The 27,904-nt window shown below is 42.8% G+C and overlaps 1 protein-coding gene across 2 annotated transcripts in view; it reads left to right on the top strand.

Annotated features, from left to right (window-relative positions):
• The window catches only part of BTBD11 (BTB domain containing 11), a 177,713-nt gene extending 152,241 nt beyond the window's left edge, over positions 1-25,472 (top strand). For both annotated transcript variants that reach the window (XM_039570362.1, XM_039570361.1), the window contains 6 exons: positions 3,523-3,628; positions 4,430-4,532; positions 6,272-6,353; positions 7,311-7,379; positions 10,267-10,380; positions 12,881-25,472. In XM_039570362.1, the coding sequence (XP_039426296.1) occupies positions 3,523-3,628; positions 4,430-4,532; positions 6,272-6,353; positions 7,311-7,379; positions 10,267-10,380; positions 12,881-13,090 (684 nt within the window). In that variant the 3' untranslated portion in view covers positions 13,091-25,472. The remainder of the gene's footprint in view (positions 1-3,522; positions 3,629-4,429; positions 4,533-6,271; positions 6,354-7,310; positions 7,380-10,266; positions 10,381-12,880) is intronic.
• Positions 25,473-27,904: the final 2,432 nt, after the last annotated feature.

Genomic DNA, 27,904 nt, shown 5'->3' with positions numbered 1-27,904 from the left:
TCAAGTGCATTCAGCAGGACTGGGGAATTCCTTTAGATCTCTGCTGAAGAATGCTTTTAAGTCAGGGGACTGCTTGCATCTACAAAGCAAAGTTGCTTGCTCACCAACCAGCTCTCTGCTGGAAGCACCATCTCCCTCAGAAGACTCTCTGTTTTTCCCTGTTCCCTCTTGCCTATCTGTAAACTACCCCATGGCTAGGTAAATATTTTTATATATCCTGTGCCAAGCTTTCTTCCCCCTCCCACAGAAGAAGATGTGCGTTGGCTCCCTTTGAGTGCAGATGAACGCCCATGTCTGAAGGGAAGCTGGCCTCGCTCCAAGTGTCAGCCTCACACATCCTGGCACAATGTTTTCCAACATCAAACTGTAGCAAGAAAACAAACTTTGGTTTGCTCCTCCAGTCTTCATATTGCCGCCCACAACTGCTGCAGTGAGCTCCTACAGCTGGGCTTTCACAGTTACACTGATAGGATGAAAGGGTAAACAGGGAAGAATTCTCCATCCTGGTGCTTAAATGAGAGCTTCTGAGCACCTCAGTGTGGGCCCTATGTGAAGGGGAAGGTTGAATAGGCTGAATATGTCGTCCTGTCTTCCAGAACAATGCTTGTGCCCCAGGTCATGAACTTCTGCAGTTGTTCTCAGTTACTTCACAGGCAGCCCAAGTCCTCCAAGAGCAGGACTTGGCTTAAAAAAGCCAATTTTTTCCCCAGCCATCCAGCTGCAGATAAAGCATCCCTTTTCCCTCTCCTGTTTCTGTCTGGTTTATTGGTAAAAGTCAGCAGAGGCACTGTGGGGAGCAGATCCAGGGCCACAGCCCTGTGAGCTTGGCTGTGTGCTGGGGGTGTGGGAAGCAAACTTGATGTGCTACAATAACTTACCACTCCCCTCCCTTGCTGCTGTTTGTTAGCAATGACTCTGAATAAGCACAGGCTTCAGCTTTCTCTCTGAGCAAGTTTTTTGGCCTTTGAGTGGCATGAGATATAACTATTTAATGTTACCAACAGAAGCCAGAAGTCTCCAGCCTCCTCTCTGCCAAATGAGGTCAGTGTTCTGCACTGGAGGTCTGAAACCACTGTCTGATGGCGCTGCTTTCTTTGATGTGTCCATCCTAAGGTTTCTTTTCTCTTTGTCCCATCTGTGTTCCATGTCTTGGGTTTTTAAGCATCTCTCATGTAAATGTACCATATCTTGAGCTAGTTAGAGCTTAGTTTACACCATTTTTTTCACAGTCTTGTGGGCGAAGTGGCTTTTTAATAGGCTCATATCTGCACACCACAGAGTTCGTGCCCAGTTGGTGACCCAGGGAGCAGGCAGCACCTAGCCCGTGTAGGCAGGCTCCCATGGGATTGTCTGCAGGCACAACTGATTCTTTACGTTGGTTGGAGTTACTAGCAGAGATCCCCTTCTCCCACTTGTGTGGCTGAGTTTGGCCTGTCCCTGCCTGGTCTCGATGCAGCCGGATGTCCTGGTCCAGTCTGGTGAGTTAGGCCTGCAGCTCCTAACAAGGCACTGCGAAGTCAATACCCAGATTTTCCATCAGCACATTCCCACAGGCACCCTGGAAGGAGGAGTTGCATTGTCTTTATTGATGTGTATGTGTGTTTTTATAAAGCTATTGCGTAGGCACAGCTGTGGCTGGGACTGGTGAGTTCATGGAGCCCACTGAAACCTCAGTGACACAGACAGGACCTGTGCACCCCGGCAGATTGGGGAGGGCACTGCCCAGAGCTTTCCTCTTCAGTGCGCTTTGCTTGTGTTCACTGCAGGTAAAGGTGAGCATTGCTTCTCCTCTCCAGAAGCTTCCCTCTGCTCTAACCATGGAATTATCCCCATCTTCTCTTGTGTTTTCTGGCTTCTAGGATCTGCCAGGTCCAACCGGGAGCTGCCCTGCTGTAATCAGCATCCCCCCCGGACACACTCCTCCCTGGCTGGACACAGTCCTCCCTGGCTGACTCAGTCGGCCCTGGCGCTTCGGCACAGCCCTTCTGAGCAGAGAAGAAAATGCTCTTTCTGCCCTGTCTGTCTAAAGCTTTCCCTCCCAGCCCTCCTGGCAGCTGAGTCACTTCCTTCTTTAAATCTGGCCTTAAATCTTCCTTTTCTCTTTAGCCTGTGATTCACTCCCTTTGTGAGGGCTTTGCAGAGCTCCAGTGGGAGGATGCTGAAGAGTGAGATGCTCCTGGGGTGAGACACCCTCCTTGTGTCAGAGCCACAGTGGTGAGCCCCCCTCTGAAGGCTGGGCCCTGTGCCTGCTAAATGGTGTCTCTCAGTATGAATATTTCTCTTAGTGTTTCTTTCAGTGCTACATCTGACATAGTAATAGGAGCCAACTCGTGCCTGCGGGCAAGTGCGTGTAATTTCCTTTGACATCAGCATGTGCCTGTGAGGGAACAGCTCTACCCCTTCCCACCCTGTTTGATTAGATTCAGTAAGGGAGTCATTACAGCATCTCTGCCACTCCTCCTTGTCACTCCTGGGATTTAAGGATCACTTCTGAAATGTGCTCAGAGCAAGGAAAGCTTCAATTTCTGCTTCTAAAGCCTGGAGATATTTTTAGTATAATATCTACACTCCTCAAATTTTTGTATTACGAATTTTTTTTGTCCCTCACCTGCTTATTTCCTGGCCTTTGACCCTCTTACGTCTAAGTGTCTTGCCATTTCACAAGTTTCCTGGTGTGGAGAGAATCACCAGCCAACAGGGTAGTTAAAAGATGTCACCATGAATTAACAGTGTGGCACTGCTGAGCTTGTCTAGACTTGCTCTGGTTATCAGCAAAGTGTGGGATAAAATTTGCTATAGCTTTTAAATCCTGTTTTCATCTGGGCCTTAGGTAGTTAAGCGTTAAATCCATTTCACTACCCTTACAGCTTAGGCATACAAATTCTCAAGGTGCTCAGGAAAGCATCCTTGAGATGGGGCAGAAAGGGGTAAGGCCAGGGACCAGACCTAGTTTTGTGAGGGTCTGGTGGCTTCCACAGTAGTGCCCACACTGGTGCCAGAGGTGTATTTGGGATTAAATGAGTGGCTGGCTCTGATGCCTCAGTCACTCTGTAAGGGAAGGGTCTGTTTGTGAGACTGCTGCACTTGAAAATGCATGCAGGCTGTGCAGCTGTATCTGTCTGTAGCTCAGGTTTTCCAAGACGTGACCAGTGACCATTGTCTAAAGAGAAAAAAAAAAAAGTCATTTTCCAGTACAGTAAGTCTGCAAATAAAATGAAATCACTGTTGTAAAGGAACTTTGTTTTTGCAGAGGGGACAGGGCTGTGGAATTTGTTAGGCAAAGAAGACTTGTCATCCAAGGAGAAGACTTTTTCATTTAAAATGATTTGTACAGGAGATGTAGCAATCAAGTAAATGAGAGCTGCAGTTTCTGACAAATGCTAATAATCGTAAGCTCTGATTTTTAATAAAGCTTCAGCAATCACAGTTTTCACCTTCAAAACAGGCAGCTGGTTGAGAACAACGTAACATGTCCTCTGCATACTGATCTTACATTGCATATATTTGTTTTCTTTTGCTTAGAATGAGGTGATCAGCCAGCAGCTCTCTGTCATTTTCACTCATTGCTATGGACCCTACCCCATCCCAAAGCTTGTGGAAATTAAGCGCAAGCAGACCTCCCGCCTGGGTAAGTGGAACTGGAAGATCCTTGTCAGCTCTCCAGGGAGAGCTGTGGGAAGGCTGTTCCTGGGCAGGTGCTTGAGGGGGCCACAAGTCAGAAAAACCTGAATTTAAAAGACAGAATTAGAAAAGGAAGGGCCCCAAACTTAGCCTGACCTAAAACTCCCACTGAAATCAGGAGGGTCATCAGGTGTGCTCGAGTGGGGCTGTAAGTCTGCAAAGATTTGTCTGTGTTGCTCATTAGGCTGGGATCCAAGCCTTGGGCCTGGAGCCAGGTGTGTGTCTGGATCTCACAGCACCCTGGCTGCTGCCTGCAGGTGATGCTGCACTGGCACAGCCTTCCCAGCTTGGTCAGCAGAGCCCAGGGTGTTTTCAGAGGACTGAGAGAAGACCCAAGCAATTTTTCAGGACCCTCTTCCCCTTGACACAGACTTCCTTACACAGGGAGAGTGGCCTAATAGGGTATAAATGAGTGTAGGCCCCTCCAGCATCTGCTGAGCTGCAGTTTGCTCTGGGCAGCAGAGCTGGGAGGCTGTGCCAGCGTCACACGGAGGGGACGGCTGGCTGTCATTGCAGCAAGGTCATCATGGACTTCAGAGCTTTGAATTCCCTCTGTCTGAACTCCATGTGGTTGTCTGAGGGGCTTCTGTCTCAGGCTGCCCAAAATAGCTTTTTGGGCTTTACTCATTAAAAACAATATCCTTCTATTCTGTTGCTTTCTTTTGTCACAACAGGAAAACAGTGTGTTCATGACCTCTTCCAAATTAAAGTTACTGTCTTTTTTGTTTCCTTCTTTTTGTGATTCTAGATCCCCATTTTCTTAATAATAAAGAGATGTCAGATGTCACATTTCTGGTGGAAGGAAGACCATTTTATGCACATCGAGTGTTGCTATTTACTGCATCACCAAGGTAAAATAGAGATACATTTCTGGTTTTTAACAAAAATAGAATTTGATTTTGTGGGTTTGTGGGGGTTTTTTTGTTTGTTTTAGTGTACCCAGTTCTTCAAGGGCTAGTGGCCCAATCTTCAAGTTTTTCTTGATCAGAACATCCCCACAGCTTGTTTCTGGTTGATCTGCCAGACATTTAACAAGTGCTCCTGTCACTAGATTTTCATCCATGCTTTCAGCCATGCATCTGACTTCATTCCACTGAGGCACATTGGCATGGTGCTCGTTGCTGCACCCAGTTCTTGACCATACAGGAGTCTTAATATTTTGATTCTTAATAATTTATCTTGTGAATGGCTAAATCCTACCATGCATCAGTTTAGGCAGTCTCAAGGAAAAGCAAGCTACCATCACACAATTCATTGACAGCATTTGACAGCTTTTAAATAAAATTAAATAGCTGTGAAGCATGTACTGTATCCAAAGGCAATACTTACTGTTTCCTGTGCTCAGAAGGCTGAATGTGGGTTACCCAGCTCAACCCAAACTAAAAGTTGCTCACAACCGTTATTTGTATGCAGCTGTATAATTCAAGGTGTTCTTTTAAACAAATCTAGGTGGCCCTCCATAGCAACTTAGTTCAAGATGTGGCAAGGACAAAGCACTGAGTTTTGACAATTTAAGCAATATGGGAATTGATGCTAGTCGTGCAGCCAACCCACAGCACAGAGTAAAGAGATTTACATAAAGTAACTGCAGTATCTGACCCTGCCTTCAATTAAGAAATGGATATTTGGGTTTAGAGCCTCTTGGTAGATGTACAAATATGTTCCAAAGTCCAGCTTTAAGCTTACTAATTGTGTTCATAATAAAGTTTGGCACTAGTGAAAGCAAATAAATTGTTATCTGTATTTTAATTAACAAGATGCAGTCATTATATGGAAAAGGTTACCATCCAGCACATGCCGGTCTTGATAGATCAGCCAAGCTTTGAACTACTGCTGGAAGGTCAGATGAATTATCAAAGAGAGGAAGTACAAGGGCAGGTGTGTCTGGCAGGACATTCCTCATTTTCACCTTCTGATCAATGGGAATACCTGGTTTTGAGAAGTAGATTGTTGCGTATGTGTATATCTCACATAAGTCTGACGTTAACTAAAATTATGTGAGTTTTTTGTCCTGAAACTTGTGTCTGAATTTCAGGTTTTGCTAATCAGAGAACAGCAACCTGTCCGGTTTTCTCTTCTGCCTCTTCTTACACAATTGTACTGAGCCTTCATAGGAGCATTAAAAGTCTGTTGTTGTTTTAATATTTTGTTCCAAAACATTTTTTAAAGCAGCATAGTGGGCATAAGCCAAAATTTATCATATCACATTCAAAAAAGGAAAATGTTCAGGTTTTAAATGCTGCAAATGGTCATAAAAGATCATGTTGCCTTCAAGAAAAAGATTCTGGTTTTGTATATGCATCATTGCAGAATCTGAATTTCTGATGTACATTTTATTCTGTTGTTATATTAGATGTATTTCTCAAAAATTTCAAATTGAGATCTCCTAGAGAGAGGCTTCTTCCTTTTGGTTTGAACTTTATGTTAGTGTCTAAATCTTGATGCTTTTTGGTGACAAATCCATTCATTTCAGTATACTGTTTTTGCAAGAGTTGATGCTGTCATTCCACTGCACTTCTGTATTGGTTTTGCTGTACTTTTTCACAGAGATAATTGGGCTGGTATTTCAATTTTGCTCCTTTTTCTTTAGGTTTAAAGCATTGCTGTCTAGCAAGCCCGCATCTGATAGTACTTGTATTGAGATCAACTACGTGAAGTACCCCATCTTTCAGGTACAGTCCTCACACCGAATTTGAATGGAACTTGTAAGAGAGCACCACGCATGCCCTGATCAAAGTAGTATGTATGTACTTGATAAAGCAGAGCAGTGGTTTCACAAGCACAGGCTTCATCTCTGTCCGTACACTGCAGAGTGCTATTGATTGCAAATGTGCCCCAGCAGATCCAGCAACGTGCATTTCACTGGCATGGGCTGTGCACACAAAGCACTGCCTGCCACCAGAAAGCACTTCTTTCTGTAGTTGGCTCTTTCTGTATTTAATGGACAGGTTTGGAAGAGACACACTTCATTCCCTTCCTTTGCAGTGTTCTCCAATCAATTTTTTGCCATGAAAAGGCAGAGCTTGCTCTCCGTACCTGTAGCATGTACATGGATATGCTTCCCTTGCTTTGAGCTGGAGCTCAGACAGCTCCATGTGTCGACTGTTACTGCTGCAAATAATTCCCAACTGCCTACAGTAACTGTGGGCTCCCTGCAGGGGGATCTTAGTTATCTTGTATTACAGTGCAAAGCCTCCTTTACCTCTTTCTTATCATCCATGCATGCCCACCACAGCTGGATGAAGGTGGCCTTTGCCAGGGAAGGAATAGGGGAATAACTGTTATATATGCTGTGTTTGCCTGAATCAGTGATGTGCTTAACAGACTGGGAAATACACTGAAAATTCAGAATGGGTTAATCAGTTTCCTGCAAACTGTTTGGAGCTCACCAGAAAGTCCAGACAATTTGAGGGTGAGGGTTGAGACATTAGACTACCTGTGAGAAGGAAACATTGGACTTCGCAGAGAGAGAGAATAACCAAGCATATCTTTGAAATCAGGAGGCTTGAGCCTGATTTACCTACAACTCCATGGTGGTGTTAGGAGAGCCTTGGGTATTGTCTGCATCGTCCCCTGTTCCTCTATGTCTTGGATTGCTTTTTATAAACACTCCCTTTGTTTTATTACAGCTGGTTATGCAGTATCTTTATTATGGAGGTGCAGAGTCACTCCTGATTAAAAATAATGAAATTATGGAGGTAAGAGACATTTATTTAATTGCAGTGGGAGCGAGGCTGACTGATCTGTGTACCATTCACCCAAGGGCACAGGGCCATTGGGCAAGACCTGAGCACTCCTGTAAGAGCCAGCAGTGCCTCACCTGGAGTGCTCAGGCTCTCTGCAGTCCTGCAGGAGACTAGGAGACTTTGCAAGACCTACTTAGAGGCAGAAGTGGTGTTACTGAAATCTGGAACCAATTTCCAGCAACATAGTGTTCCATCCTCCCTATCTCAGCAGCATTAAAAACATTCAATTTGGTTCCTCACATGGGAGAAGTCTTGGGCATGTGCTGGGTTTTAACCATGAGAGAAATCCACTGGAGACGCAGTTCAGTTCAATTTGAAGCATGTGACTCTCAAATTCTACAAATAAAACCATAATCTGCTCCCTGAGATGTGGAGACTTCTTTGCCCCTTTCTCACTGGATGTAAAACATCCAGGTGCTGCTGTGGCCTTTTGCAAAAGCCAAACCAAGCCAGCTGGAGCTGACTGAACCTTCAGTGTAGCCACACAACCACGACCTTATGGATGTTAAGTTATCCCCTTCCAAATACTGTGTGCCATCCTTGTCAGCTGTGATCAGCAAAACCACTCCAACTACATAGAACTAAAGGATATTTGAGCAAATTCTTGACAGTCATTCAGGGAGTTTTCAGGCAGCCAAAAAGAATGCAGGTCAGTAAATACTAAAATCAGAGCTACTTAAACAGCTGGTAATCATCAGTGTCTGCCACCTGTCTGTCACAGGGTCATAGAATATCTCAAGTTGCAAGAGACCCATTAGGATCATGAAGTCCACATCCCTGCTCCTTGCAGGACTATGTAAAACTAAACCACATCACTCAGAGTGTCATGCCTTGAGCTCTGGCAGGCTTGGTGCCATGAGCACTTCTCTGGGGGAGCCTGTTCAGTGACTGACCACCCTCTCAGTGGAGAACCTGTTCCATTTCCTCATGTCTGATCACTGTTTTATTGCTGCCTGTATTATTCTGTCCCTATAACACTACTGTCTGGCAGCCAGGATGGAATGGACAGGATGGAACTGCTCAGGACTGAAATTATCCCTCTCTAGTGCAGGGAGTGGATTTTTAAGTAAGCATACCCACATTGACTTCCTGAGCTGTATAGGAAAAGTTCACTAATTCTCTATTCCACTCAGAGTTTGGAAAGACCTCCTGAATTTCTAACCTTTTCTGAAATAGGGAATAGACTAGGCAGTGCAGTGACTTTATAGAGATGTGTGTTATCACCTAGGTTGTTAAAAAGCTTGTGCTGCATTTCAGCTGGCAGCTTGCTCTACTTTTGTGACATCTCAAAACTTCTGTGACTCCAGAATGTATGACTGATTGATTCATCTCTTGATAACCGATCTGGCCATGGTTCCTCACAGTTTAAAGTAATTACAAACCAGCACATGACTGCTTGAGCCACAGAGGCATCTGGAATAGGATTTGGCTTTATCTTTCAAAACTGCATTTAGTAACTTGCCTTATTACAAATATGATAACAAGAAGCACCAGAAATACTCCACAGAAATCTTTGCGGCAATTCATAATTGGGGCCAGCTGGCTGCTATCACATCAGCACTGCAGATTTCCAGCACTTGGATTTATTTATGGGATTTAAGTAGAGCTTGAGCAGACTGCATAGGAGAAGTCAGAATAATGTCATGAAGTTTCAGGGTTTTGTTTGTTCCCCAGTGTAGCATGAGAGCCCCTTTGGGACGAACAGGTTAGCTTTCTCTATCAGCCGAAGATAACAGGGGCTGCCTAAAGGCCTGAATACCTGCATAAGTGCTGTTTAAACACCTGAACAGCTTGGCCTAAGGTCTGGCTGGATTACAGCAAGGTGTCAAGCAATGAAGAACCCCAACCTGCTTTCTAAGGCAGAGCAGAGAGCCAGAGACAATGACCTACCATGGAAAGACAGAAAACAAAATTACTTTTCCCTGCTGTAAAAGGACAGAATAAGGGAAAAAGAGGAAATCTTAGCACTGCTGAAATCAGTTGGAGAACTCAAAGTTCAAGCCATTTTCACCCCACAGGCATGCAGAGATGCCAAGGCAGTGCCAGGGTAGGCAGTACAGTCACAGCGGGGGGATGCAGGGCCAAAAAGGGAGGTCAGTGCTGGTGTCAGGAGAGCTATGGTAGAGCAGTGACAGACACGTGACACTCACCTGAATGCTAGCTAGGCATTGCCTCACAAAGCTGGTTCCCACCTCTGTGCACTCATTCCTTGGAGTAACAGCCAAGGACCCAGACAGTGTTTCAGTGGATATCTGGATGTCCCATTACAGCTGCTCACAAGCTAGGACAAGGAGCATATGTAGATTTGATTCTATTCCCCTGAGCCTGCTGAGGTGGCAGGTTCGAGCTTTATTGTCTCTCTAGATCAAGACTGCCCAGGATGGTCATGATCATTTGGTTTGAATTCCTCTATACTCTTGATCCTGACCTTTTAGGTGACTTCCCCACATCTAGCCCAGGTGCTCTGTTTCAATAAGATCTTGGGGAACAGTTGAACCAGAACTTTGGGTTTTGGGGTTGTATTTGCAGGTCCCTTATTGCAGAGTCATATTCTTCAAGCCGCTGTTTCCTTTTTCTCCTTGTCCAAAATCAGCATGTGGACCTGAGCAGCCTTTGGTGTTCTCTCTGTGTACAGATTCCCACAGTGTGATTTAGAAGGGACTGCAGAGGGTTAAAACAACCAAGCAATCTTCTCATTCTGACTTTTTGTCAGTACTTTTCATGCTAACTGAAGAAAGGGCAGAGAAAAAAATATAATGAAACAGTAAAGAAGCAAGCTCTGATTCTGTATCGCTCAGCAGTTTTTGACTATTTTTTCCATGCCTTTTGTTTTTTTTAGCTTCTCTCTGCTGCTAAATTTTTCCAGCTTGAAGCTTTACAACGACACTGTGAGATCATTTGTGCAAAAAGCATTAATACAGAAAACTGCGTGGATATTTATAATCATGCCAAGGTAAAAATAACTGCATATGCTTGCATGTTGTGTGTCTGCCGTCATCCTTGTAGGTCAGTTTTATGATAAGTAGTGAGATATATATATATAAAAATATATTTATAGCTCGTATGCTTACTGCGTTTGTTACGTGTTTAAGATTTGTCATTCTTTTTCTGGGAGTGACTAGTTCATAGGTACCTGGTATAGTGACAGTCCGAAATTGTGTAGTCTAAGTACAAGGTGACAGCTTCTCAGCCCCTTCCCTAAGTGGTTCAAACTCAATTTGAGTGTACCACTGTGTGGGAGATCTATCCCTTATTCATGGCAACACAAACTGCTGAGCTGATTCAACAGGAATCACTAAGTGAAGAAGACACCTCTGCTTTCACCTTCCAAGGTGCATTTTCCCATTTCCATTACCTGTTTTTTCCTGCCTGAAGCCCAATGGGGTGATACACTCAATGCTGGTGACACCTTGTCAATATATAAAAATGCCACGTTGTGGAAGTGCAATGGCTCAGAGCCCTGCAAGGATGGTAATGAGAATTTTATGTCTTGGAGAGTTTCTTATTGGAATCAAATTATATACTTAGCTTGTGAGGTTGCCTAAGTCATTAGACATAAAAGCATGGCATTTCTTGTCCTAGAAAACCTATTTTCACGCATTGGTGGAGGTGGTTACCACATTGATTGGTTTCAGTTTTTTCCCTCCTCATGTGTAGTAGTTAGACTTTCACTTGGAAGATGGAAATGACGCACAAGTAAGTGCAGCGAAATATTCTTCAAGCATTTCTTAGGAGATTTTTTCTGTAACTTACATGGTCTATACGAAAGATAAACTGATGCATTGTGACTTGGAGGTTTGATTGAACAGAGTAATGCTGCAGATTGCTCCAAACCCCTGCAGATCTGACCTCCATTCCCATCATCAGGTATTTCATACAGAGAATAGTGATGCTAGGTCTTCAGATAACATGCAATCAATGTTTGAAATAGCACAAAGGTCCACCTATAAAAATAGGCAATGAGGTATTTACATTTAATGTAAGAGGGAAAAATTACAGTGCAGGAATCATTTGAAAAATATTTGATTTGTCTTATAACTCATGTGGGAACTTCTCAATTTGTATTACTGTCAGTAAAATTAATAATTTTGCTTTAAAGTCACATGTTTTCTTTGAACTGTGAAATGGGGCTGTTATTTGCATCCTGATGGAAGAAAATTCTTACGTGGAGCTTTAGACCTGTCTGAGGAACTAGTACACTTTTGATACTGGGACTTAACAAACCCAGTGGCTAAATCCAGCTCCTAGTTTGCCTATAAGAGCCCCAACCAGCTGCAAGTTATTTGTGCCTGCATCTCCCAATGGAAGCAGTGGAAATGGGGAACCTGGGTGGGTTTTGCAGCCTGTCATGTTGGCACTGCTGTGGGTAAGGTGTTGCAGCAGTAGCCAAGCTGGCTGTGCATGAATCTTTGACTTCTGGAGTTAGTTGGGTTGGAAGGGACCCCTAGTCTAGTTGGAACCACCCTGCCATGGTCAAGGACACCTTTCTTGACCTTGCTGCTTTGCAAGCTCATCTGCTTGCAAAGGACCTCAGGAGATGCTGAGACATGCCTTCGTAGAGGGGGATGTGCGAGCAGGTTGGCCCAGAGACATGTGGAGCACAGCCTTTGTCATCAGGATTGAGGGGAAGATACGGTTTGGTGGATGGTCCCATGCAGGGCCAGGAGTTGGACTCGGTGATCCTTGTGTGTCCCTTCCAACTCAGTGTATTCTGTGATTCTGTAATGTGGATTTGGTCATATTTACAAATAAAAGCTGACTGGAGAGTACTGATATCATTAAAATCCCTATGGGCTTTCCATTTTTAAAATTGCAATCATAGAATTGTAGAATACCAGCTTGGAAGGGACTTCAGGGATCATCTGTTCCAACCTTTCTTTGCAAAAATACAGTCTAGACAAGATGGCCCAGCACCCTGTCCAGCTAAATCTTAAAGTGTCCAATGCTGGGAAATCCACCTCTGCCCTGGGGAGATTTTTTCGATGGCTGATTGTTTCCATTTCTCCTCCAAAGAGTCCTCAAAGCATGAAATTTTGCATGAGAGCTTTCTGCAGTCGTATGTCCTATCCTTGCTACAGATGGCATTCTTGAAACGCGGTCTGTAATGTTTTCCCAAACCTGCAGTTTTAGGGTGTAACTTCTAGCATGAAATCATGGGTCTGGTAAACTCTGTGGTAAAACTCCCATCAATTTCCAAGGGAGCAAAGCTTCAGTCTGTGGAATTTTGTTTCCCAACAGCCAGGGTCTTTTAACATGGAATTATTATGAGAGTCATCAGCATAAAATACTGTTTGATTAACTCCTTTCCCGCCGTGCATTCATATCTGTAAGTGTTACTGTGCCTGTCTAAAAGGCTTAGCTTGTGTATTTGTTTGTGTGCAGCTCTTATGCACTGTGTTTGCTGCCTGGGTTTTATCAGAATGGTTATCTCTCTCTAATTTCACTTCCCATAGTTCCTCGGCGTCACAGAACTATCTGCCTATTGCGAAGGCTACTTTCTGAAAAATATGATGGTCCTCATTGAAAATGAAGCTTTCAAACAATTGTTGTATGACAAGAACGGAGAAACATCTGGTCAGAATGTACTAGAGGACTTACAGAGGACGTTGGCCACAAGGATTCAGTCAATTCATTTGTCTTCTTCAAAGGGCTCCATTGTGTAAAGCTGAGGAAGATGGTAACCCTCTAATAACAGACCCTGCAAGTTAAGTCTGCTGTCGCAGTTGCTCAAACCTGTTGCAGTTGCTTAAATGACTACAAAAAAAGAAAATGTAAAAAATTCTACGTCGCATCCAAATAGCTCTGTTTTGGCCAAAGGTGCTGCTGTGCTGGGGCTGTGTCCCCATCTGGATGAGAGAACACAGAAAACAAAGTTCCTCCCTGGTTTTGAGCAAGCTGGGTACCAGAGTATCCGGTGAATTGCCGTTGTACTCAAATTCTGAACACAAGCCTGTTCGTGGAGCTTGATGCCAACAAAAGCCAGAACTCACATCCATGAACAGCAGAAGTCCCTGCCTGAAGGGTAGTGCTGGGGAACACCTGAATTGACCAATTAATCATTAAAGTCAGATTTGTTCCAGTGTTACACAGTTAAGAACTATATCTATCCCGGAGTCCATTATCTTGTGCATTTAAGAAATGTAAGAACTGTTACTGCTGTCCAGCTAAGATCGGCTGTATTAGAGAGTGGGTAAGACTGTTATAGTTGAGGAAATATACTGGCAGATTTTTAGGGGTGGGAACTTTTTAACCTGTTCATAAAAAATAATGGGGTGGCCTTGTAGTTTAAAGACTATTTCTTAAGCTTAAAATTTCATTTTCGACAGAGCTGTGTTTGAGAATCTATGTAACACGTTTTGGTTTTTTAAATGGTAAAATGTACATTGTGTAAACACACATATGATCAAGTTCTGCTTGTATTCTTTCCTAGAATGGTATAATCTTGCCTGAGAGGCTGTGGTTACACCAAAGAGGCACATTACCCAGACTGTCTCTAATACAATAGTTGGGGGGGCAGGAGAACTGCATGCTACTCGTGATTTGGGGTTGAAATCAATGACAAACTCAACTAACATGCATTTGCATGGTAACTGTACCTGTGAGATGTTATGTTCGTGCTTCGTTTCGCCAAGACAAATGCAATGTTACTTCTTGTCAAACTTCAGTTGTGAAATTAGCTTATTTTTTTATCTGGTGCGATTGGCTGCGATATGCTGCCCCTGGAGCTCTTTCTGGAGATGCTGATGTCTGTTTGTTGCAGTGAAGAGATAGTAACAGATCTTTACTTTAGTGATGTGTGGATATTTTGCTACTGGCCAGCGATTGTGTCTGAGTTAGACTTTTTAAAATTATAATTAAATATGTACTATAGAATGATTTCTCACTGTATCCTGAGAATGTATAGGTTATCTACAAATGCAGGGCTTGGGTGGGGTGGGGTTGGGGGGTGTGATTTAAATGTCAAAGCTTTGTTTATTTTGCAGCATATTGTTAGCAAGACAAATCTGCCATGTGCCACAACATTCCTGATGCCCTGTTTCTGAAAACCACAGTAAGAAGTAGGCAAAGATGTTGCCTTCTCCATGGCAAAGTGACATTAATATATTTATTTTCTAGTGTGCCATTCAGAAAATTTAGAAGTTTGCATGTTAACCTCTTTTTCTTTTGTTGAAGCCTTTACATCAGGTGCCCTTCCATGTTGATAGCTTTTGATGTGCTCAGTTTTGGCTTTAGCTATCAACACAGTAGGAAGCTGTTTCATGACTCTGAGGTGTAAATCCTCCTTTGTGCTTGGTTTTCTAGAGCCTCCACAGTTTCTGCAACAAATGACAAAATGTCTAAACTGCCACTCATGTCTCAGAGACACAGCATGTCAGTCAATTAGACCTTGTTTTCTGCATAGTAGCTGTTCACACAAGATGTTGCCTGGAACATTTAAGTAATGGCTACTTCTGTGTGAATGTTGTGCTCATAGAGAAGCAAGACCATAGTTACTACAACAGAAACACACCAGGATGCTTGTTGCTTGGTGTGCCTTCTCATCCATGGAAACCCATCCTTCTATGACAAAAGTAACTAGCTGAGAGCAGATCTCACCCTGCAGCCTCATGGTTTAAAATAGCTAAGTTTTTTTAAATAATAATCATTATATTAAATAGGAAGGAAACAGTGGTAACTCCATGCTAGTCCTTCTTCTGAGTTGAGAGTATCTGTGGTAAAGTTCCACTAGGGTTTTTTCAGCAATAAAGGGCTTAATAGGGCCTTTGGTGGCTGTATGTGGAGTGGTGACCATGTTTGGGCACCCTGAGCTGTTAGAAGAAGGGATTGGAGCTAAGGATTTATACAGGAATAACTTTTGCCCTTGGAAACTCTGGTAATCCCAACATCACAGATAGTATAGATGAAGGAAACCTTAAAAAAATGAGTCATAACTTTCAATTCTTTTTTGACCAGTGGTCTTTTGCCAGCAGAACAACCAGCCTGTGTAAACCTGGCATTCATTTCTCCTGGAAGCAGCCAGCAAACCTTTGTGGATCCACAAACCAGAGTTTGGAAATGGTGATTTTAGTCTGCCTCTCCTGATACGAGGCTGGGTGAGGTCCAGCTGAACCATGCCAGACAAGGTGCAGCATGCAGGCTCTTCAAAAATTCAGTCACAAGCATCCATGATCTTCACCACCCTCATAATCAGGTTTTCCTAAGAGACTTCAGCATTTCTTTACTGCAGAGCAAGTCACTTTTCCTTCAAGTCCTGACTGACAGGAAAAACAGATGATCCTACAAGATCTTTATGAATGAAAGGAATTACCCTACTTGCATCACTAGTATAGTCTCTCTGAGTTCCTTTGTTTAGTGTTTTCTAGGTCTCTGATTTTTGCTGTCATTCCCCTCATGGCTTCTCATTTCCCCCAAAATTCCATATGTCAGCAGGAGTTTTATACATTAACAAGTAAAGCAGAGAAACTATTTGCTGTGGTTCATGTAAAGCATATCAGAAAATATATCCCCAGATATTTTCTACGAGAACATCCCGTGGCTGACTTTGATCTAGTGTGCCTTGTAATTCCTGAGGGATTCACTGCTGCCTTTCCAGGAGTTCCACCTTTATTTGTGCATTTGTTTACTACACCTTTCAAAGTATAACACTTTCAACTTCTCTTTATTAAATTTGTTCTGCTCTAATCAGGGCAATTTCCCCACTTCATCAAGATCAATTGCAATTCTGATCCTGTCTTCTAGCCTGTTTCATAATCTCCAACCTTTGTTATATGTGGCTTCATGCATGGAATCTTCATTCCATTTATCTGGGGCTGGGGGGAAGGGCTCTTGTCAATTTAATCTAAAAAGCAATGTGCATTTCAGTGGGTGCCCGTGAATACCATCCCTATCAGATAAGGCTCTTTCCAACTGAGCATTTTATTAGCATTTTTCTGAGACATGGTGTTACCATCTTGGAAATAAAAAGCTTTCTGTTCCTTTAGTCTTTGTATGAGTTGCAATAATTTACAAGTTTTGAGGCCAAATATTGCCTCCAGTCTTGGTGAAATGGAAAAAAAAATACAACATCTTTAGAAAAATTTAGGATTTTCTTTTTTAATCATAACATTCTAGCCTGTAACGAGTGAAGGTGCCTTCTCATCTGTCATTTTTATACTAATCCACTGCTGTAGTATTTGAGGACTTACAGACATCCTGTCCCTGCCTCATGGCAGATCTTTCCTTATGTCCCTGCGTGGTCCTCCCTTAGTTTCCAGAATTTCCTCCCGTTCCCACTTTGGTTCACGTGCTGCCAGTTTCCACACTTCCCAGTTTTTTTCCTCTACAGCCGTGCTGGATTCCTTCCCAAGCCCAGAAATGGTATCTGTGTTGCCCTGAATAGTTGATTTTCCAATAATTGGCTCAAGAGCTGGGAAGAGAAAAGGATGGGGAATGTAGGAGGGCAAAGGTTTTGGACATCACAGGGGAAGGCTGGTATTCTTTTCACTACAAATTTCAGCACTGTCCACTTGTTTCTCAGATTTTCCCCTGATCTATTCCTTAGGCCTGTTGTCCTCTAAACACAGCTGGTGGCCAGGTGCTCTCTGTTCTGGAAAAGGGCCAGCTTTCTAATGGCTAAGACTATTTTTTCCCCAGCTAAAATTTTTGCCTGCTTGGTTTCAGCTCCAGAGTGGATTTGTGCAAATGTCTGTTAAAGACAGAGGAAACATCTTTAAAAAGGTGTGAAGGTTTAGCAGCCAGGCTCCTACTGGCACTAATGAGAGCTGCTTGCTGAATCCTCCACATGCTGCTTTGGACACTGAGCCTTTTGCCACTGAATATCCACTGGCTTCATACCAAACCCTGCACAAAGCCTGGATGGGCTGTAGTGTGTGGTATGCTTGGGGCTTTCAGAAATTGTGGTTTTGTTTCAAAGCATAGCACCATGTGCTGCTCTTTAAAGGTTAAAAGAAAAAGGGAAATGGTCAGTTTGCTCTGAAATGAGCTGCTCTGAGCTGGTGCAGTGATAAAAATGAAAGGACATCTCCTCTTCTGAGCTGTACCTGTCTAAAACCAGAGCAGGGTTCTGTTACAGCATGGAATGCAGCTAGGTCTGTGGGGACTCAGGCCTGCAGGACCCTGTTTAAGTGGGGGTTTTGTGTTCCAGAAAAATACATTAGTAACACATTCACATACTCAAGATGAGGATTAGGCCCTCCTAGAAAAAGCATTCCTAGTGCTCCTGTCTATGGGTTAAATCCTGGGAGAAGCTGGAAACCTGCAGAACTAGTTGAAGTCAGTTGCACATATTCAGGGTCCCTCAGGAACTGGCTCTGTCTTAAAAATACTGCTGAAAGATGACAGCCTGAAGCCTGCATTCAGGCATTCACTAAAGTTGCCTCTGAAGCCACTGGATTCTTTTTTTTTCCTTGTGAATTAGAGTTACCCAAAGCCAAAGACTTTAAGTTAATTTGTTTGACCAAGTGGCTTTCATGTGAGGCTCTGCAAGTGCTTTACAGAAATGAGGGGCCTGATGTTGCTTTCATCTGCTGGCACAGAGATGTTGAAATTTATAAGAATTTTAAAAACTGCTTAGGATTTGTCCTAAAATTTAATAAACTAGTGTGCAGGAAGTTAGCCTTGAAATAGCCCTCATATAATTTCTGAAACCCCATAGATGAGAACATTGCTAATGTTAGATGTCAACCTATAAGCAGACAGACCTGCAGCACTTCCATACATTTATAGCAAAATTATTATGTTATTTTTTAACTTGTTATTTATTTTTAGGTAAGGCCTGTTATCTTCAGTGGGTGAAAGCAGAGGCTGCCCACTCTGACCAGATTATCACATTTCAATACAATTGCACCTGACCTGCTATTTGTAACTGGCCTTCAAGTGCAAAAAACAGCAAAGCCAAGTCTTCAGCTGTGGCTCAATGCTCCATGATTTCAATGAGACCACTGCTGAAAATATTATGCATGTGGTTCCCAAAGCAGAAGAAAAATCTGGTAACCTTCAGAAAGACTAATGGGAATTTGTCAGCTGCCTTCAGTGAGCCTTTGAGCTGGGGAAGAAAGCTCAGTGTGGGTAGGAGGAGAGCATCCAGTTTCCTTTTGTTGCCATTAAGCTGTCATTCTTTCAGCTCTGTCCAAGGCTTCTTGCATGGAACAGCCATGAATGGCCTAGTGTGTGTTTATCTTGGATGCATGCACAGGACTTAAAATGTGGTATCTCACCTCCTCAAAGTCAAGAGTCTCATTAGACGATGTGTTTTGTGCTTTGCTTGGACTGCTTGTCACTAAAACACCCAGGAGATGTGGCAGCAACTTACAAGAGAGGTTATGTTGACTGGATAGGCTAAATTCTACAAACACCTTGTGCTTTGCTTGTTTAGTTGGCTAAATCCATCCACCTGATTGTACCAGAACAGCAACTTTGTTGTTTCTTTTCCTTTGGAGAGGCATTTTTTACCTTTCTTTGGGCTGACAGTTTTGTTCTTTTGTCCTGTAGAGGTGGTGACACTGTGTGAATGGGCATGCTTAGCTGAGGCACAGGTTTCTGTCCGTGTTGGATGGCACACTAATGAAGAGGTTTTAGTAAGGGAAGAGGATTGGGTACAAGAATTTGAATGTATAACCCCAGATCTTTGCCTCTGGTTCCAGAGATATAGTGTTCACTGTTGCCTAATTCATTTGTTCTCCAACTCAGAATTTCCATGAAATCAAAGGGAAGGGGAGAGCAGGAAGGGGAGAAGCAGCCCCATCTCTCACCCTTGCTTGGCATTCCCAACCAGCCCAGTTGGCTCCAGTCTCTTCAGTGCTCACACAGAGGGTTTGCTTGGTCGCACGCTCAGATATGGCCGTGGAGTTGAAGCAGTTGGTGGCACTTTCTTGTCCTTACAAATATCTCTGCTGCTGCAAGAGCAAATATGCCTGCACCCCTTTGTGTGTGGTTAACTTTGATCTTTCTACTTCCCATCATCTCTGCTGCTGTGTTTTCATTAAAACTTCCATTACTCGGCTTTGCCCAGCTCAGTGAGAGGCAATCTTGTTTCTTACTGCCTTTCTAAAGCAAACAAAGACAGGGAGAAACCTCACTGATATAGCCAATCAAAAATCATTTATGGTTTACAATAAGCCCCATTAGGAAATGGAGATGCTCAGAAACAAAAAACGAGACTGCCACTTTAGGAAAACCCAGTGTGTTGGGAGGTCAAAACCTTATTCTGGCAGGGACGGATTAACATGTTTCAAAACATCTGGACTTGCTCAAGCTACAGGTTCAAGAGAGTCCACCCTTTCACCTTCCCAGCAGTGGACAAATTGAATATCCTGTAGCTTACTGCATGAGAGGCTTTCAGATGAGCCTTTCCAAAGTCAGGTTCTCTCTGTTCTGCATAGCTTTTGAAGAGCTCACAGCACATCTGCAGGCTGGGATTTACCCCTCAGCACAGTCGAAAGCCCCTTGTGCCCCAGTGCTGGTTGTGCCATACTGGATCAGAAAGCAGGAAGGAGCGCAGGAAGCCTCTGGAGCCTCATCCAAGTGAAAGCTGCTTTCCCAGCATCCAAGCAGTCCCTTGGTCAAATACCCTGCTTAACCCAGTCAGTTCAATACCTTGGGAACTGATTTTTGCCTTGCAATTATTAAGCCAATGACTAATTGTGCCATTTGGGGATGCAGTAAAATGTGCAGTCTTACTTCAGTTGTGAGTTTATGTTTAGCCATTGAAGAATACAAGGACTATAGGAAAATATCTCAGAGCTTTTTGACCTCATGTTCCTGGCTAAATTCCAATTAGTACTAGAAAAACTTGACCTATTTAAGTCCCACCAGTGCATTTTGACCAGGAGGTTGCTTCCTGTCCCTGTTTCTCTGGAGCCTTGCAGCTGTTGTGCAGCCGTATGTGCTGTGCCAGTGGGGAACAGAGGTGCCTGAGCATTATGCAGACACCAGATAAATAAATCCTGCTCTCTGCAAGGCAGGACATTCCTCCTACTGATCTCTTTGGCATTATGGGGAAGATTGAATAATGCATCTCTGCTGTTTACAGTCCCAAGTTGGGATCTGTGCTCTTTTCCCCCACTCTCTCTTGGCTCTGCCATCTACCACAAAGAGGGATCTGGATCCTGCAGTTTTTGAAGAGCAGTAAAGAAAAACCCACAGGAAATACCACGTTGTCTCAACCTGCTCTCCCCACCCCCAGTAACAGGTGGGCTGCTAGAGCATCCTCAAGTCCCACTCCTTTGAAAGCTTCTTGTAAATGCTATTTGTACATTAGTTATCCTCAGAGCAGGCTTTTCATTAGGTTAAAGTCTGGAAAGCGTCTTAAGTCATTCACAGCAGAAGTGAGATTGTGAAATAATTTAATTCTAATCATCCATGCTGAGAATTTTCTGTTTCTTTGTGGGTTTTGGTGTTGTGTTGGTTGGCTGTTTTGGGGGGGGCTTGGGTTGTTTGTTTTTTTTTTTTTTCTCGTTTTGTTTTTGTTTGGTTTAGTTATTTTTTCATTGGGAAGAAAAGATTGAGCATGTGCAATGCTTTGGATTTTGTGTCTATAGTTATCATTGTGTGTATGTTCAAGAGAGAGATGGACAGTAAATAGATCTACAGGATATGTTATGAGGCGTGAAATCATGTTTGTAATGAGATTTCTTGTTAATGGCAGTCAGCCTTCCTTGACGCTAAGCATTAATGCAATATCCATTAGTGCAGCTAAACCTCCCTCTGCTCCACTTTCCCAAATGGGTTTCACTTTGTACCTAGTTTAGCATTTATAAATATTTGATATAGGGTTCAAGAAGCAATTTACATGTTAAAAATATATAAATGTTCTATGAAAAAATAGCAAGATTCTACTATAACATCATTCACAAACCAAAACATGAAAGCGTGATGAAATTAGCGCCGTTAAAATGGCTGGAAGCCTTTGCATTGATTTCTCTAGTCTGTGGATTAGGTCTGTTTTCCATCTCTCTTTCAGACTGTGTCACCTTTGAAGTCTTTGCAGGCCAAATGCAGATCTGTAATTAGAAAGCACAGTCTCGATCTTTAGGAGAATGGTCCCCTTCCAAAGGGCTGGGTTTGTGTCTTTATGTTTATTGCTGAATGCAACCGCTAAGTTAGGAAATCCCCGTGTGAGCATCCTGAAAAGACAGAAGAGCTAACACTGTCTGTGGGACAGCTCTTGGCTTCCTTTCTCCCTCTTCACATCCACTCCCACCTGTCCCTGAGATGTCTTGGAACTGAAAGCTAGGAAAGAAAAGTGAAATCTAGAGGAAAGGATGTGTTAAAAATAAGATGGTTCCTACAACAATGCAGAACCATTGTACTAATCTTGATTTTTTGCTGGTTTTAGGCAGACTCCTAATTTGTGTAATACAAACCCAGGGATGGTTATGATTGTTTTGCATTTGTTATGGTTGTTATGAATCTGGGTTTGGGGTTTTATTTCTAGCAGAGTGGTTTTGTTTGCTGCCATCTTTTGTTGGGGTTTTATGTGAAGGTTTCATTTCACTTTTTATTGAGAAGGAAATGAAAGATCACATAACCCAACAGCAAGCATCAACAAACACAGAGATCCTGTCCTCCATCCCACAGATGTGGCTTAAATACTGGTTTGTGGCTTCACAGGCATGTTTGAGGTCATCTGTAATTAGCAACACAGGTGAAACTTTCTTCCCCTTTGCTTACCCGTTTACGGTGGATAAAAACAAAATAACAGAGTCAGAGTATGGACAATGGGATGGCAGATGTTTTTCAGTGGAGAAAGATTATAGCTAAGAAATACAAATGTTTCTGGAACCAAATATTTTTTCTCAAAAAGACAGAGAGACATCTGTAGCTCATTCAAAGACGTCAGTCTCTTCAGAGTGTTCGATGCTTTTGAAAATTGCCTGTTTTGTGCTGTTAATGATCCAGCACAAGCCCTTCCACTGCAGACAGTATCTGAGGGCACTCAGAACCTAGGTAGAAGAGAATGTATGAAAAATAGAGGTGCTCAGCCATGATTTGAGGCGGCAGCTTAGTTTGCTTTTGTCCACTGTGTCCACAACTTGAATATTATTTTAACAGGTGTGTTTGTATTTAATTTCTTTTTAATCCTTTTTTTAATTGCTGCAGCACTCTCACAGCTTCTTCTCCAAGTGCACCTTAGGTCATCTTAAACCCTGTTCTGTCTGATGCTGATCCTTCTAAAATCTCCAAAGAGATTACGATCCACTTGTCATTGCTGGATGTCATTTTGTTACGGCTGTATAAAGGCACTGCAGCACACGAAACCGGCAAGTTGATTTTTGTTATTGCATTACTCTGAAAAAGAAAAAAAACCTAATGAGATCTTTGTTTCTAGTGTGAAATGCTCCCCTTAGCTTGAGAGGACGTGTGCAAAGCCTCTGCTCTGAATGCCTGGATATAATCAGGTTACAAAATGGAGGAAAATGGTATTACAGAAAGATTCCTGAGGAACAAAACTCCTGTGGAGCAGAACGTGCACTTGCTAAAGTCTGCTCTCTTGCTGTGTCTCTCTCTCTCCTGAAGTCAGTGGGAATTTTTAATAGGAGTGACTGCAAGGCTGTATGGTTTTTTAATGCACTAGCAGAAGTAATTTCCCATCCAAGTCATCTGCACAGTTGTGGTTGGTACAACATAAAGGCTGAAGGCCAAATCCCGCTGTCGTTGCACACAGCCCCTCTGCTTCAGCAAGGATCATAAACATGTACTTATGTTACTTGAGGTTTTTGCTGAGGAGAAATGGGAGAGGGCAGGCCTTCCTTCTGCTCCTTGATCACAGGCTTTGCATTCCCAATGACTTTCATTAGAAGCATCATATATTTACATGCTGCAGAATGAAGCCTGCATGGGATGGGAAAGATTTTGATGAATCTAGACCTGCCTAAGAAAACAACCGTTCTAATTTTAGACAAGTTGCATTCCATATCCATCTGTTTAGTGCATCAGTCTGATGTTTGCTGTTTAGTAAATTGCATTTGGACTTTTTTTTTTTTATTTCTTTGAGGGCATCACCTGTCATCAGCCAGTGTAAAATAGCACCAAGGACTTCCAGACATACCCATAGGGCCAAACTGTGCCAGCTTCACACACCATAGTCCCATCAGAAGCAAGGAAGGCTGGACTGGGCACATGAATTGCAACACCCCTGACATCCAGTTACATGTCCTGCCTCATTTCATAGAGATTGGTGACAACAAAAAACGAAAACACATGGTGCCACTTCATCTAAAATGTATTGAAATCAAGGAGATTATATTAGACATGGCTGTAGTCGATCAAATCCAGTCCTGTGCATAGGCAGAACTCCAAGGGAAAGTAACAGGAGTTTCCATTATGGAGTTTGCAGAAGGAAGCCTACATAATGAACTATGACAAAAATGTCAACTTTGTGTAAACTCTCCTGGTGGGTCTGTATAAAGGCTTTTTAAGAAATCTTCATTGGAACACACCAGAGAATAATAAACTTGCACCTTGATAGAATAGCTTTATTTGTATATACTCTATGTAAATTTTAAACCAGAGGATACATGTCATTCCTTGTACATATCTGACTAGAATGGTGGCAGTGCTGTGCACTGACGTTTAGGAGATCCAGCTTCTCCAGTCCTGGATTTCCAGCTGTAAAGGCTGCAGGAGACTGCTTAGGACCAGCTAAAACATTGGATGGATAGATGCTCACCACCCACTACTTAGAAATGCAGGAGCAGGATTTGGAACAGATGTTGGCTATGGAGAAGAGTTCTTGCCTCTACTCCTGGCTAAAGGACAAGTGCCTCCTTCGCTGTCATCTCCAACAGAAGTGATTTATGGTCAGAGTGTGGGAACCTTCAGAGCCCTGTTTGGTCTTTCAAAGGGGTCTGAGCTTCAAGTGTCACATGGGAAGGCCCCTGAAGAAGCAGTGTGTACATACATCTACCTACCTGTCTGTCTGTTATCTAATATCTCACTGTTTCTGTATTGAATGGTCTCAGTAACCTGTAAACAAGTGATTGCTCCTGTTGTGCTACTGCTTTGAAATTCTTTGCATGCACTCTGGCATATAATTCTTTAAGAAAAGAAATTATACATATTCTATATATATATATTGTAGCTTGCAAAATATTCATGTTGAAGAGCCATGTTTTGTGCAAATTGTACATTTTTGTTGTGAGCAATATTGCAATACAAACTTTTATTAGTTGTTGCTAGTAGATTTATCACATTATTTTTGAGCGTATGTACGTATCCCAAGCTTTTAAGCTCAGGCATTAGATCAGCTACTGAAGGAGACTTTTTCTGTGCAGTAGAAATAGCACAGGCTTTCAGTAAATAGGCAGGTGTGCAAGTCCCATTCTGTTTAATGCAAGTTGCAAGGCTGATTCTTCATGCAGTTTGTCAGGTCAATACTTCTCTCTTGTCAGTGCTGGAATTCGTGTTTGGTATGAGGACACTGTTGAGCTCATCTAGAACAGAACTCAAACCCCAACGTTGCAAAACAAAGTGCTTGACTCCTACTGCCCTCTGTCTCTGCAGGTGCTCCAATATAAACACAAGGAGGACTTAAGGATCTGCCAGTTCCCTGCCAGATAGCCAATGTTACATTTTCAAATGTTCATGCTACATAGTTTTCAATGTAGGGGCTAGATAAAAGTGTAATACCAGTACGGCTTTAGAAAAGCTACAGTGTTTGGAGCTTGACCTTGAAACTTTTACCTGATTCCAGAACATCATTGGTGGCTTTGTTTGCTCAATGTTTACCTCTGAGAAATGTATGCTATTGATTTAAATGTTTAATATATTGACTGCCTTTTTTTGTATATTTGTTATCATAAAGGTTTGGTTTAAATGGTAACAATTGTGGTCTATTTTCAGACTTGAAATACTTAACGGTTCTGTATTTGGAAGGCAAAGTTATTAATGAATATAGCAATTTGGTATTTTATTCCTGTTTTATACAGCTGCCCCCATAGGTTATTATCAGATAGCAATGAATATTGCTGAACAGCAGGTGGAACTCCTTTGAGTGTGTTTATGAGCCATCTCTGTTCAATAAAAATTCCGTTGTTTTCTAGCCTAGGAAATGGCTGCTGTGAGTGTTTTTGTTGTTTCTTCTCCCCTTCAGGTGTTTCTTGATGTATTTCAGACAGCAGCAGGACTGGGCTTTTCCCAAGAACCATCTCCCAGAAACCACATATGTTCAGGATTTTACATCTGGAAGTCCTGGTGCTGTTTTGCCACACACACTGCTATCAGCATGCTTGCTGTGCATGTGAAGAAGTGATACGGAGTTGGTTCCCAAAAACCTTTCTCTGGTGCATAAAATGGGCACATAAGACCTGGGAATGGAGCTCCATGGTGCTTAAAATTAAGCATTTGCAAGTGCATCTTAGCCAGAGAGTTTGGATGCAGGAAGATCCAAAAGGCTGGAAGATTGCTTCATTATCCAGCATTACTGCAAGTGCATACAAATAAGTTGGAAATGGGCATTTCAAAGAGAAGTCAGGTATAAACAGAGGGACTTGATTAACTTTGGCATGAGTGTGAAAATCAGGTTTTAAAAATACTTCTGGTTTAGCATTTTTGTTTTACTTTTTTACTCTTTAAATGAATTTCCAGTGTATTCTGTCTCGTATGTTTTAGTGGATTAGGAATCAAGTTGTTTCTTCGTAATTAGAATCTTTCTCCAGACTATTAAGGAACAGGTTGGTTCAGGAGGCAAAAGAGGGTAACATCCTTTAATGTCCTGTACATGAATTGTGGGAGTGAGACACCACTCACACAGGCTGGGTGACTGCCCAGACCTGTGGTGGCTCTCTCAGGTGCCTTTAGGTTTTGCAAACTCGGCTGTCCAGGAGCAGAGTTTGAAAAGTAGCTCATAGGGAATGCTGCAGTTGTCCAAATTCTGTAGGAGATGTAGGCCCCCTTGCCTGCCTCCCCAGTATCTGGAAGAAAACAAAGTAAGTTTCACATGTAGCAAACTGGAATGATTTGTCTCCCTTCCCAACCACTGATATGGAAACAATTTAAAACTGTTCTTTCTGGGCATTTCAGTTAACTCTTCACTGAGCAAAATAGTGAAGTTCAGCCAGAAATGCTCACACCATTCTTCTGGGTTCTCTGTAAACTTATCCATGTTTTTTCTGCATTCCATTCCCGTTTGTGTTCTTGAGGTTTTCTGCAGAGACTGAAGGCTGTGGCACACGTTCACTGGGCTAATTAAGCTTTAGGACAGTCTTGCCCATGCTGTGTTTCCACAGGGCAGGAATCGACAGGGATGTCTAAACCCTCCCTGCTACAAAGTAGAGCTCACCTAGAGGGGCCCAGGTTTTGTCCCGAGGCTAAAGCACTGCCACAAGTGCTTGATGTAGATCTGTTGATGGAATCAGCAGCAGAAGCATGTGTATAACTTAAAAAAGGCCATGGTGTGTCTCAGTTTGACTATGTAGAAATAACATTTAAACCACTCAGAAATATTTTTTCCCTAAATCTGCATAATGGCTTATACAGACATATTTCTAGGTGTGTAGTGGTATCAGCTAAATTTTTCTATGTTGACAGAGCCTTATATTTTAATGAACATTTCTTCAATGGCTTTTATTTTGTCCAGTGAGTCTTTCAAGGAAAACATTCTAGAGTAAGCGTGTGGGCTGGCTGTCTCTAAGCTTTGCTATGAAGATGTAAAGCTGCAAAGGAGAGGATGTCTGAGAACCCGTGCACACATCCTCGCAGGCTGGGAGGCCACCATTCCCAGCACAACCCTACCGCCTGGCTACCTTCCTAGAGCTTATCAGCCCCTCTGCTCTACTAGCCAGTGGCTTGTGTAAGAAGTTGTAGTGACCTCCTGTAATAACGAGTTTTTGAAGCATCCAGTACTGAGCAACACACTTAGACATGGAGGAGATAAAGATGTGACACCACTGAGACAAACACTGGCCCTGATGTCCCCATTGCTCCCGTGGTGGTGGAGAGATGCAAGTCCTGGGGTGTTCTAAGGTATCCATCTGACAGCAATCATTTCAGGGATGATGGGATTCTCATTCCCAAACTCTCTAGCACACATTTTGGGGAAGCAGCTGCTCCATAAGCTTTCATCTCTGATAATGCAGTTACTGTGTCCCAATGAGGTTTTAATGTCTTTCACATGTATCTGGCTCACACTGAGATCACACTTATTAGATGTAGCTAAGAGATAAGTGATAGACCTCATTTATTCCATAAAGATAAACAGAGAGTACCAAAAGCAGTAAGTGAGATCTGGGAGAATATGCCTTAACACAAGGATGTTTTATCTTTCAAAGTGAGGAGGTTTGTGTTCTCACAGAGAACTCCTTAAGGAGATCCTGGATGAAAGAAAACCAAAGCAGCCTTGTTTTAACTACCTGAAAACTTAACTTTCTGCCTAGCTATCAGTTCGAGAGTTCTTCCCTCCAGGCTATGCTGCAGTGTGCAAACAGGGTATGTCATTTCTCTTGACGAGATGCTGCTTACTGAGAGCTGATAGTTCTTTG

Source organism: Corvus cornix, chromosome 1A, assembly GCF_000738735.6.
Source record: "Corvus cornix cornix isolate S_Up_H32 chromosome 1A, ASM73873v5, whole genome shotgun sequence".
Classification (NCBI taxonomy): Eukaryota; Metazoa; Chordata; class Aves; order Passeriformes; family Corvidae; genus Corvus; species Corvus cornix.
Note: the sequence above shows the minus strand (reverse complement) of the source record. Positions and strands in the feature narration are given on the sequence as shown.